Here is a 12,768-nt window from a genome sequence, read left to right on the forward strand (position 1 = left end):
TAATGTCCTCGTGTTTCTTGGCCCAAGCAAGTCTCTTCTTATTGGTGTCCTTTTCGTGGTTTCTTTGCAGCAATTCGACCATGAAGGCCTGATTTTCATGCAGTCTCCTCTGAACAGTTGATGTTGAAATGTCTGTTTACTTGAACTCTGTGAAGGATTTATTTGAGCTGCAATTTCTGAGGCTGGTAACTAATGAACTTATCCTCTGCAGCAGCGGTAACTCTGGGTCTTCCTTTCCTGTGGCGGTCCTCATGAGAGCCAGTTTCATCATTGCCCTTGAATAAACATTCAAGGTTCTTGACATTTTCCAGATTGACTGAACTTCGTGTCTTAAAGTAATGGACTGTCATTTCTCTTTGCTTATTTGAGCTGTTCTTGCCATAATATGGACTTGGTCTTTTACCAAATAGGGCTATCTTCTGTATACCACCCATCCCTTGTCACAACACAACTGATTGGCTGAAACGCATTAAGAAATAACTTTATCAAGGCACACCTGTTAATTGAAATGCATTCAAGGTGACAACCTCATAAAGCTGGTTGAGAGAATGCCAAGTGTGTGCAAAGCTGTCATCAAGGCAAAGGGTGGCTACTTTGAAGTATCTCAAATATAAAATATATTTTGATTTAACACTTTTTCAGTTACTACATGATTCCATATGTGTTCTCATAGTTTTGATGTCAACTATTATTCTACAATGTAGAAAATAAAGAAAAACCCAAACAGTACCAGTCCAAACTTTTGGCTGGTACTGTATATTTCCACACAGTTTGGAATAATATTGTGAAAATGATAATGTTCTTTCAGTGTAAGAGATGTTTGAAAAGACTGCTTGACGTTTTGGTGGGATGGAGTTTTGGCCTGCCTGGTGACATCATCGGGCGGTAAATTAGTTAATAGACCATTAAGATAGTTCCAAACCTTTCTACCAATAACAGCTAGTTTTCAGTTTTACCCTGACCACTCCGACAGTCCTAGCAAAATTCTTGCTTGAGAAATTGCTCTTTGCTGAGAAGCCACATATTTGTTTGTTTTCAATTAAAATAGTCTAAAATAATCACAGTAAGGATGTAACAGTCCCAATTCAATCCCGGGCTCAATTGTGAAAATAAAAATCACACAGAGCGGGCCGTGGTATAGAAATAGATTCTCATCTTTAGTTAGGTATTTAAATATTGCATTCAATTGCACAATTTATAGGTGACGCATTCATATCTATGATCTGTAAGATTAAATGAACCTAATTGGTGATTAATATGAAATGAAATGGTACTCTAAGGAACAGTTGTGAGAACAGTGCATGGTCTTCCCTTTTGAAATCATAAAATGCAATCATTTAGCATATTGCTTTCTTGAGTACAGTTCTGTTATTACAGATGATGAATCAAAACAAATACAAAATGTTGTTGATCAAGTATTTCATTTAACCTGTCATTAGTCAATAAAATAACCCAAAAGAGAAAGAACAGAGAAATGCGAAACAAAAAGTAGTGCATCATAATCCCCTATATCTAGAATAAAGTGCTTTTGATAAAAGGATATGGCATGAGTCTTAGAAAAAATAAACATAACACAGCGTCATAGTCGTTACAGTCATTTGGATTTTTGGCATACCTGAGAGTTGCATTTCTTGGCTGCGGATTTTATGTTACAGCATTTTGAATGAATTCCTCTAATAATCTCAAAATAGAGTTAAGATAATAAGATTTGACTGATTGCTGCTTAAAGACCTGGGATTGGTCCAATGATCTCCCTTTGAACCATTTATAGTATTTTCTATTGCCATGACAACAGTAAGCACTTTCTTGAGGCACCCATGCAGTATTATATTATCCATCTTCCTACCATATAGTAGCATGAGTTTCATTTTATGTTAGGAGTCAACCAGAGTAAACTAAACCGAGGTAGGACATCCCAGGCAACATGCTGGATCCAGGAGTGATGTGAAGCGAAGGGATACTGCACTGGAGTGATAACTCCAAACACTCCCCTACAGCAGACTTGGGATTGGTCTATCATCATCATGTCGCTACCCTCTTCACCCTCTCTCAGCCGCTGAGGGGGTGCAGGTCAACCCTGATTTTCTCCCCGGTGCTCATCATGCCGATGGTAGGGTAGAACCCTCCTGCTGGCACTGCCACCTCCCTACGGCCCACCACCTTCCCATTCCTAGTGAAGAACACCTGGCACAACACAAGGGGGCGACAGTGAGTTAATATTCACACCAGGGTTGGGCTACATTTCAATCAATTGAGGAGTGCAACACAAATCGCCAATTTCCACTTCAGTGCCTACTGTTTGACAACTCCCATATCAACCCAAGTATCACATTAAAACCCCATGACTAATTTGTCATAACTCCTCTCCCCTGCTTCCCACTGAGCTAATGACCTGGCCCTGTTGGAAGGTTTGCTAATGTAGACAAAATATATGTCTCTCACCATGACTTTACTCCCCTCCTTCTCTTCCCCATCCTCCTCCTCGTCTTCATCGTTCATGTAGAGTTCGTTCTGGACACGCCGCTGCTTGGGCCAGACCTCCAAGTCCCCGTCGTCACTGTCATCTGAGGGAACCACACCGATATGGTCAGACAGACACAGACAGATTGATAGACATGGAGATGAAGAGACATAACTTAGGAGACAGACAACCATGAAAAAAAACAATGTCTTTGGAGAATAAAAGAAAGCAGCAAATGTGAGTGTTGTGTTTTTACGGTATAAGATGGCAGCAGCCTATTGTTCAACTCACCTCCACTGTCCAGGATGTAGTCCCGCGGGAACATAATGCCACAGCCCATGACGTCCCCCTCAAAACAGCGAGGACCAAAGGCGTCTCCCACCCCACTACCCTGGAAAAGCTTCCCATCATCTGAGAGAGAGGAAGGAATGAGAGATCTATGAGCAAAGGGTGAGCGTGTGTATGTGAATGAGAGAGCATGTGTGTGAGTGAGCCGTCATTCTGCATTTCCATGCAAATTCAGTCAGTTCAGGGCAAAAAGAAAAGTCCTATTTCTATGAATCACCTGCATTGACAAGGAAGTGAATCCAACCCAGAACTTGAAAATGAGTGAGACTCCTGTGTTCATGAATTTTAACCACTTTTAAATGGACATACACAGAGTATACCAAACGTTAGGAACACCTTTTGCCCTCAGAACAGCCTCAATTCGTTGGTTGGGGCATGGACTCTACAAGGTGTCGAAAGCGTTCCACAGGGATGTCGGCCCATGTTGACTCCAAGCTTTGTGTCAAGTTGGCTGGATGTCCTTTGGATCTTGGACCATTCTTGATACACATGAGAAACTGTTAAGTGTGAAAAACCCAGCAGCGTTGAAGTTCTTGACACAAACCGGTATGCCTGGCACCTACTACCATACCCCATTAAATCTTTTGTCTTGCCTATTGACCCTGAATGGCACATATACACAATCCATGTCTCAAGGCTTAAAAATCCTTCTTTAATTATCTCCATTTTTGATTTAAATGGATTTCACAAGTGAAATCAATAAGGGATCATAGCTTTCAACTGGATTCACCTGGTCAGTCTGTGTCATTGAAAGAGTTGGTGTTTTTAATATTTTGTATAATCAGTATAACACATCCATAATTTCACACATAATTGTAAAGGCCATTTCATAGAGAATGTTACGAACTGGACTATATTTAGTAACTGACTTTGAAAAGATGGTTTTAGGTCAAAACAGATGTTTGATGATTGGTAGGCTAAAATCAGTGTACTTGTCTTTAACTGCCGTTTCCCGAAAACCACTCTTCCCACATGCCAACAAAAACTTCAGAAGCATTTACACATTGACAAAAGTTTGTGTGTTGTCCTTAGATATATTCTCCATAATTATTCAATGGGAATTGTTGATATGTTGTTCTCCAAAGATTATAGAGCAATTGTTCTTGTAAAATGTGCCAAAAAAGTATTTTACAGATAAAGATTTTAAAAGTATTTATCCATAATATTTTCTGAGTAAGTCCGGTCATGGAGTTTAAATCTATTGAAGGCTGACTTCATCCAGTGTCGAGAAACATGTATTTGTGGTATATGCAAATACAGTATGTGCATTATTAATGAGATATGACCTTATTTGCATATTTTATACAATATTTCAGAACAATTTTAATACAAAAAAAGTATTATATTTGTGTGTACATTCAACTGGTAAAAGTTGATTGTGATATGATTAAGAGAAAAAATAACTTATTAGGGTGGTGTGCCTGGCCTCAAAACATGTACTTAAACTCCACTTGTCCTCATCTCAACCTCCCTGGCCAGTGGAATGGATGACTATCAACCAGAGGTCAGGGGGAATGTGTCTCATCCTTAGGGTGGATTATAGGAAGAGAAAGGGCGTATCCCCATGGAAACAATGACATGGAACACATGAAACATGAAGAGATCACTAGGTGGGGTTTCACCTAATCACCACTTTGGCAGAGAAGCAGTGATAAGCTTATCATAAGAGAAACACACTGATCGGGGTATCCTACCATACATGCTGAACAACTCCTCTCTCAGCTTCTCTCTCAGTCTCTGGCTGAGCCACACATGGCACCTTCTTCCCTTCATAGGGCTCTGGTCAAAAGTAGTGCACTATGTACTGTAGGATATATTCTGAGTTTGACTGCTTCTCTTTGTCTTTCCGCCTCCCTCTATAGGTTAGCCAAGGGATACACCACACAGGCCTTTCATACAGTTTGGGAAGGATACATTCTGTTCTATACAGTATGAGGTTGACTGCTTCTCTTTGTCTTTCCGCCTCCCTCTATAGGTTAGCCAAGGGATACACCACACAGGCCTTTCATACAGTTTGGGAAGGATACATTCTGTTCTATACAGTATGAGGTTGACTGCTTCCTCCCTATGAACTGAACGCTTTCATCCTACTATGACACTGTGGGCCAAATTTTAACTTGCGATAAACCAGGATAAGATAGCTTTAGAGACGACATACATTGACATCAATGGGAGATTTGTGTCACAATTTGGTTTATGGGATATTTGTATGACAGTTTGACTTATGCGCACATGTCTCAAGGCAGGAGTCTGTCTGACCAATAATTAGAATCATGCTATAAACTACAGTAGTCACATGTTTAGTGTATGGCAAGCAGGTACAGAGACAGACGCATTCAAAAAAACAACCAACCAAGCCATCATGCAGGAACATTTGCCGAAGGACAGACAAACAGACGCAACATGACTCAGGACACTCACCTGCATGATAGGCTATGGAACCCCTGCTCCAGCCAGGGTGTCTGTTTTTGGGATAATTCTGTGAAATTAATATAACACGTCAATACAAAGTCAAGGTCTCATTTTACTCATGAATCGTCATTTCAGCAAGCTATGACACTTAACTATTTCTAACTACAGAAACAATTTCAGAACAATCTGAGATGGTAAGACTGGCATTCATTTTATCTCTGGGAAAAGCTAATTGATTGCACCCAAAATTGGAATTTTAATTAATAGGATTCAGATAATATTAAATAAATATTGTACCCAAGAGCCGATGTGGACAAAACTTTTTCCTACCAATGAGTAAAACAAGAGGAACCCTGGAAAAATTGTAAAAAGCCACCCACGGACCCTAAAAAAACCCATGCCAAACCCAGCCCAACAACCAGTGGAGGCTCCTCAGAGAAGGAAGGGGAGGACCATCCTCCTCAGGGAATTTAATAAAAAATACAAATAGTGAAACATTAAAAAAGCTATGTTTTGATAAAACTATACTAAATATATTTGTCACCAAATAATTGATTAAAACACACTGTTTTGCAATGAAGGTCTACAGTAGCCTCAACAGCACTCTGTAGGGTAGCACCATGGTGTAGCCGGAGGACAGCTTGTTTCCATCCTCCTCTGGATGCATTGACTTCAATACAAATCAGAGCTCTTGAACTGACATTTTGTCCACCCAATCAAAGGATCAGAGAATTAATATAGTACTGAAAGCATAAGCTACAGCTAGCTAGCACTACAGTGCATAAAATGTTGTGGGTAGTTGACTCAAAGAGATAAAGACAATAGTTGAACAGTTTTGAACAACTAAACTCAGCAAAAAAAGAACCCAGGACCCTGTCTTTCAAAGGTAATTCGTAAAAATCCAAAACACTTCACAGATGTTCATTGTAAAGAGTTTAAACACTGTTTCCCATGCTTGTTCAATGAACCATAAACAATTAATGAACATGCACCTGTGGAACGGTCGTTAAGACACTAACAGCTTACAGGCAATTAAGGTCACAGTTATGAAAACTTTGGACACTAAAGAGGACTTTCTACTGACTCTGAAAAACACCAAAAGAAAGATGCCCAGGGTCCCTGCTCCTGAACGTGCCTTAGGCATGCTGCAAGGAGGCATGAGGACTGCAGATGTGGCCAGGGCAATAAATGGCAATGTCCGTACTGTGAGACAACTAAGACAACGCTACAGGGAGGCAGGACGGACAGCTGATCATCCTCGCAGTGGCAGACCATGTGTAACAACACCTGCACAGGATCGGTACATCCGAGCATCACACCTGCGGGACAGGTACTGGATGGCAACAACAACTGCCCGAATTACACAAGGAACGCACAATCCTTCCATCAGTGCTCAGACTGTCCGCAATAGGCTGAGAGAGGCTGGACTGAGGGGTTGTAGGCCTGTTGTAAGGCAGGTCCTCACCGGACATCACCGGCGACAATGTCGCCTATGGGCACAAACCCACCGTCGCTGGACCAGACAGGACTGGCAAAAAGTGTTCTTCACTGATGAGTCGCGGTTTTGTCTCACCAGAGGTGATGGTCGGATTGGCATTTATTGTCGAAGGAATGAGCGTTACACCGAGGCATGTACTCTGGAGCGGGATCGATTTGGAGGTGGAGGGTCTGTCATGGTCTGGGGCAGTGTGTCACAGCATCATAGGACTGAGCTGTGCGTTACAGGGAAGACATCCTCCTCCCTCATGTAGTACCCTTCCTGCAGGCTCATCCTGACATGACTCTCCAGCATGACAATGCCACCAGCCATACTGCTCATTCTATGCATGATTTCCTGCAAGACAGGAATGTCAGTGTTCTGCCATGGCCAGCGAAGAACCCGGATCTCAATCCCATTGAGCACGTCTAGGCTAGGGCCATTCCCCCAGAAATGTCCGGGAACTTGCAGGTGTCTTGGTGGAAGAGTGGGGTAACATCTCACAGCAAGAACTGGCAAATCTAGTGCAGTCCGTGAGGAGGAGATGCACTGCAGTACTTAATGTAGCTGGCGGCCACACCAGATACTGACTGTTACTTTTGATTTTGACCCCCCCTTTGTTCAAGGACCATTATTCCATTTCTGTAAGTCACATTTCTGTGGAACTTGTTCAGTTTATGTCTCAGCTGTTGTATCTTGTTATGGTCATAGAAATATTTACACATGTTAAGTTTGCTGAAAATAAATGCAGTAGACAGTGAGAGGACATTTCTTTTTTTGCTGAGTTTACATTTCTTAAAAATGAAGGAGAATCAAGAGAAAGGGAGAGAGAAAAGAGAGAGCTAGCTATATTTCATAGTATTTTTTCACTTTTACTTAATTAGCTAGCTAGCTAGTTTAGCCTACTCAAACAGAGATGGCTGCTATGTTAGCTAGCTGACTACGGCTATCAAACTGTCACGACTTCGGCCGAAGTTGATGTCTCACCTTGTTCGGGTGGTGTTCGGCGGTCGACGTTACCGGTCTTCTAGCCATTGCTGATCCATTAGTCATTTTCCATTTGTTTTGTCTCGTTTTCCCACACACCTGGTTTTCATTTCCCAATTACTGGTCATGTATTTAACCCTCTGTTTTCCCCATGTCTTTGTGTGTGATTGTTATTTGTTCGGTCGGGTTGTTCCGGGTGGTTTGTACCGGGTGCTGTTTATCACCCATGCTTTGTGGCACAGTTCTTTTTTGCACTTTGTAAATTGTTTACCTTCTGCTGTCGAGTAAAGTGCGTTGTTTCACTCATCTCTGCTCTCCTGCGCCTCTCATTGAGGGAGAGGTTGTTGTCCTGGCACCACATTGCCAGTTCTCTGACCTCCTCCCTATAGGCTGTCTCATCATTGTCGGTGATCAGGCCTACCACTGTTGTGTTGTCAGCAAACTTAACGATGGTGTTGGAGTCGTGTTTGGCCACGCAGTCGTGGGTGAACAGTGAATACAGGAGGGGACTAAGTACACACTCTTGAGGGGCCCCAGTGTTGAGGATCAGCGTGGCAGATGTGTTGTTGCCTACCATTACCACCTGGGGGCGGGCCGGAAGTCCAGAATCCAGTTGCAGAGGGAGGTGTTTAGTCCCAGGGCCCTTCTCACATAGGTGTTCCTTTTGTTCAGTTGGGAAAGGGCAGTGTGGAGTGCGATTGAGATTGCGTCATCTGTGGCTCTGTTGGGGCGGTATATGAATTGAGTGGTTCTAGGGTACCCGGGAGGAAGCTATTGATGTGAGCCATGACCAGCCTTTCAAAGCACTTCATGGCTACTGATGTGAGTGCTATGCAGCGGTAATCATTTAGGCAGTTTACCTTCGCTTGGTGGTCTGCTTGAAACATGTACACATTACAGACTCGGTCAGGGAGAGGTTGAAAATGTCCGTGAAGACCCTTGCCAATTGGTCCGCACCATGCTTTGAGTACACGTCCTGGTAATCCGTTTGTGAATGTTAACCTGTTTAGAGGGCTTGCTCACATCGGTTACCGAGAGCGTTATCACACAGTCATCCAGAACAGCTGGTGCTCTGGGTTTCCCTTTGTAGTCCGTAATAGTTTTCAAGCCCTGCCACATCAAACGAGCGTCAGAGCTGGTGTAGTAGGATTCAATCACAATCCTGTATTGACGCTTTGCTTGTTTGATGGTTCGTCTGAGGGCATAGCGGGATTTCTTGTAAGCATCCGGATTAGTGTCCCGCTCCTTGAAAGCAGCAGCTCTAGCCTTTAGCTCGATGCAGATGTTGCCTGTAATCCATGGCTTCTGGTTGGGGACGTCGTTGATGCACTTATTGATGAAGCCGATGACTGAGGTGGTATACACCTCAATGCCATTGGATGAATCCTGGAACATATTCCAGTCTGTGCTAGCAAAACACTCCTGTAGCGTAGCATCTGCGTCATCTGACTACTTCCGTATTGAAAGAGTCACTGATACTTCCTGCTTTAGTTTTTGCTTGTAAGGAGGACAGAATTATGGTCAGATTTGCCAAATGGAGGGCGAGGGAGAGCCCTGTGTGTTGAGTAAAGGTGGTGTAGTTTTTTTTCCTCTGGTTGCACAAAAATTTGGTAAAACTGATTTAAGTTTGCCTACATTAAAGTCCCCGGCTACTAGGAGCACCGCTTCTGGATGAGCATTTTCTTGTTTGCTTATGGCCTAGAGTTGGTTGAGTGGGGTCTTAGTGCCAGCATTGGTCTGTGGTGGTAAATAGACGGCTATGAATAATATAAACGAGAACTCTCTTGGTAGATAGTCTTGGTCTCCAGCTTATCATAAGGCACTCTATCTCAGGCGAGCAATACCTCGAAACTTCTTTAATATTAGACATTGCGCCCCAGCTGTTATTGACAAATAGACACACACCCCCACCCCTCGTCTTACCAGACATCTTCATGCTTCTTCTCTGTTCTGCCGAAGCATGGAAAATCCCGCCAGCTCTATATTATCCGTGTCTTCGTCAGCTATGACTCGGTGAAACATAAAATATTACAGTTATTAATGTCCCGTTGGTAGGATAATCGCAATCGTAGGTCATCAATTTTATTTTCCAATGATTGCATGTTAGCCAGTAGAATGGATGGCAGTGGGAGTTTACACGTTCGCCTACGGATTCTCACAAGGCAGCCCGACCTGCACCACTTTTTCTTCCGTCTTTTCTTCACGCAAATGACGGGGATTTGGGCCTGTTCTCGGGAAAGCAGTATATCCTTCTCATCGGACTCGTTAAAGGAAAAAGCTTCTTCCAGTTTGAGGTGAGTAATCGCTGTTCTGATGTCCAAAAGTTATTTTTGGTCATAAGAGACGGTAGCAGCAACATTATGTACAAAATAAGTAACAAAATAACGATGCAAAAACACTAACAAAATAGCACAGTTGGTTAGGAGCATGTAAAACATCAGCCATCCTCTTCGGCACCATCTTAAATCCAGCTTTTGGTTTAATGAATTTATTGCCACCAGGACCCGTCGGTGTAACTTCTAAAGTGCTTGATGACTGTACACTGTACTACATGATTGTAGCGGGTTTACTAATTTTATTTTTTATTTTATTTTTATTTTACCTTTATTTAACCAGGTAGGCAAGTTGAGAACAAGTTCTCATTTACAATTGCGACCTGGCCAAGATAAAGCAAAGCAGTTCGACAGATAAAACGACACAGAGTTACACATGGAGTAAAAACAAACATACAGTCAATAATGCAGTATAAACAAGTCTATATACAATGTGAGCAAATGAGGTGAGAAGGGAGGTAAAGGCAAAAAAGGCCATGATGGCAAAGTAAATACAATATAGCAAGTAAAATACTGGAATGGTAGTTTTGCAATGGAAGAATGTGCAAAGTAGAAATAAAAAAATAATGGGGTGCAAAGGAGCAAAATAAATAAATAAATTAAAATTAAATACAGTTGGGAAAGAGGTAGTTGTTTGGGCTAAATTATAGGTGGGCTATGTACAGGTGCAGTAATCTGTGAGCTGCTCTGACAGTTGGTGCTTAAAGCTAGTGAGGGAGATAAGTGTTTCCAGTTTCAGAGATTTTTGTAGTTCGTTCCAGTCATTGGCAGCAGAGAACTGGAAGGAGAGGCGGCCAAAGAAAGAATTGGTTTTGGGGGTGACTAGAGAGATATACCTGCTGGAGCGTGTGCTACAGGTGGGAGATGCTATGGTGACCAGCGAGCTGAGATAAGGGGGGACTTTACCTAGCAGGGTCTTGTAGATGACATGGAGCCAGTGGGTTTGGCGACGAGTATGAAGCGAGGGCCAGCCAACGAGAGCGTACAGGTCGCAATGGTGGGTAGTATATGGGGCTTTGGTGATAAAACGGATTGCACTGTGATAGACTGCATCCAATTTGTTGAGTAGGGTATTGGAGGCTATTTTGTAAATGACATCGCCAAAGTCGAGGATTGGTAGGATGGTCAGTTTTACAAGGGTATGTTTGGCAGCATGAGTGAAGGATGCTTTGTTGCGAAATAGGAACATACTAATCCGTTAGTTCTATTAGCTATGTTGACTATGATGTAAGATATGATGAAAACGATGTAGGCTGTGTGTAGCGGTTATGATATGAAGGTTTGGCTTGGAAAGGTTTATTTGTTGATGTGTTCTGCACTGAAGCCCACAAGCAAAGAGAAAAGGTGAGAGAGAAGGACAGCACGTAGATGCGAGAAGGAATTACAACAAGCAAAGGGATTGTGCTTTTTGTATGTGGCTGCTATGAAAGTGAACTGTGTTTGCATGTGATCAGGGGTGTATTCTGTTATAATAAACTAAACACACCCAAGGGGCCATTTCCTGGACACAGATAAAGCGTAAAAGACAAGTGATTTGCTTGAATGGAGGACTGGCTTGAATTGTGAGGATGACCACAAGCTCTTTCAATAATTATACAAATCTATTGGTTTTCTGCCCAAGTTGCAAAGGAAATGTTGTGATCTATTTCATAAACATAAGAGACCAGCAAAATGGATAAGAGAGTGTGGGGGTATAGTAAGATCAGTGGCATTTAGTGGTCAAAACCTGGTACATTCACACTACTTTATGGTAAATAATGCTTCAATTACTAATTTCTCTGAGCTGGGGAAAAAAAATTATCCAGATTCATAGGGGATACATGACATAGTATGGTGAAGCAATACTCCAAGCCACAGCTTCATACTACTTGTCAAAACAGAGAACTGATATTATATACTGTTTGTTGGGGTGGGATTGGCATGGGGTGTGGGGATTCTGTAGGTGGATTTTGAATTGTTGGGGGGGATTCCTTATGTCTTATTCATTGGTAGGAAGAAGTTTGGTCCAAATCAGATCTTGGGTACTATATTTATTGAATATTGTCACGCTCGTCGTTGCATGAAGAACACTGAGACAAAATAACAAAATGGAACAAAAACGTAACAGTTCTGTCTGGTGCAGACACAAAACAGAAAACTACCCACAAAACACAGGTGGGAAAAGGCTACCTAAGTATGGTTCCCAATCAGAGACAACGATAGACAGCTGTCCTTGATGGATAACCATACCCGGCAAAAACCTAGAAAAATTTACATAGAATGCCCACCCAAATCCCACCCTGACCAAATCAAAAGACATAAAAAGCTCTAAGGTCAGGGAGTAACAATTATCTGTATCCAATATATTAAAATGGATGCCATTGGATAGCTTAATTTCTCAGAAAATAAAATGTAAACAAAATGTTTCAAGAATGCTAATCATATCTGTTACTAACTACAGAAACAATTTCAGAACAATCTGATGGTGGGTGTTGAAATCTCTCGTGCTTTTTGAGGTGGAACGACCCTCATACGATGTATGCGTACTGTATGTCTAATGACACCTTCCTGATACTGATTAATAGTGTGTGTGTGTGTGATTCATTGATTCAGTTTCCTGCAAATGCTCCATTGAGCCCCCAGGTGATTTAACAGAAATCCCTACAGAGGCTAAGTGTTGTTTCTGATAAGATCTGAGGATGAGTCACACTTAATGGGGCACAGTCTTTCCCAGTCCCAGGGTGCACCCTGTCCATCAGCCCATACAAAGG

At 42.2% G+C, this 12,768-nt stretch overlaps 1 protein-coding gene across 2 annotated transcripts in view; it reads right to left on the bottom strand.

The window, feature by feature from the left end:
- Positions 1-1,133: 1,133 nt before the first annotated feature.
- LOC109894724 (SPRY domain-containing protein 3) overlaps positions 1,134-12,768 on the bottom strand; it is a 54,392-nt gene continuing 42,757 nt past the window's right edge. The window contains exons 8-11 of one of the 2 annotated variants that reach the window (XM_020488425.2): positions 5,231-5,288; positions 2,753-2,872; positions 2,443-2,564; positions 1,134-2,184 (exon numbers count right to left, since the gene is read on the bottom strand). In XM_020488425.2, coding sequence (XP_020344014.1) covers positions 2,050-2,184; positions 2,443-2,564; positions 2,753-2,872; positions 5,231-5,288 — 435 coding nt within the window. In that variant the 3' untranslated portion in view covers positions 1,134-2,049. The remainder of the gene's footprint in view (positions 2,185-2,442; positions 2,565-2,752; positions 2,873-5,230; positions 5,289-12,768) is intronic. The other variant, XR_002255908.2, reaches the window with a different exon arrangement.

The sequence above is a fragment of the Oncorhynchus kisutch genome, linkage group LG1 (assembly GCF_002021735.2).
Source record: "Oncorhynchus kisutch isolate 150728-3 linkage group LG1, Okis_V2, whole genome shotgun sequence".
In the NCBI taxonomy this organism is placed as follows: Eukaryota; Metazoa; Chordata; class Actinopteri; order Salmoniformes; family Salmonidae; genus Oncorhynchus; species Oncorhynchus kisutch.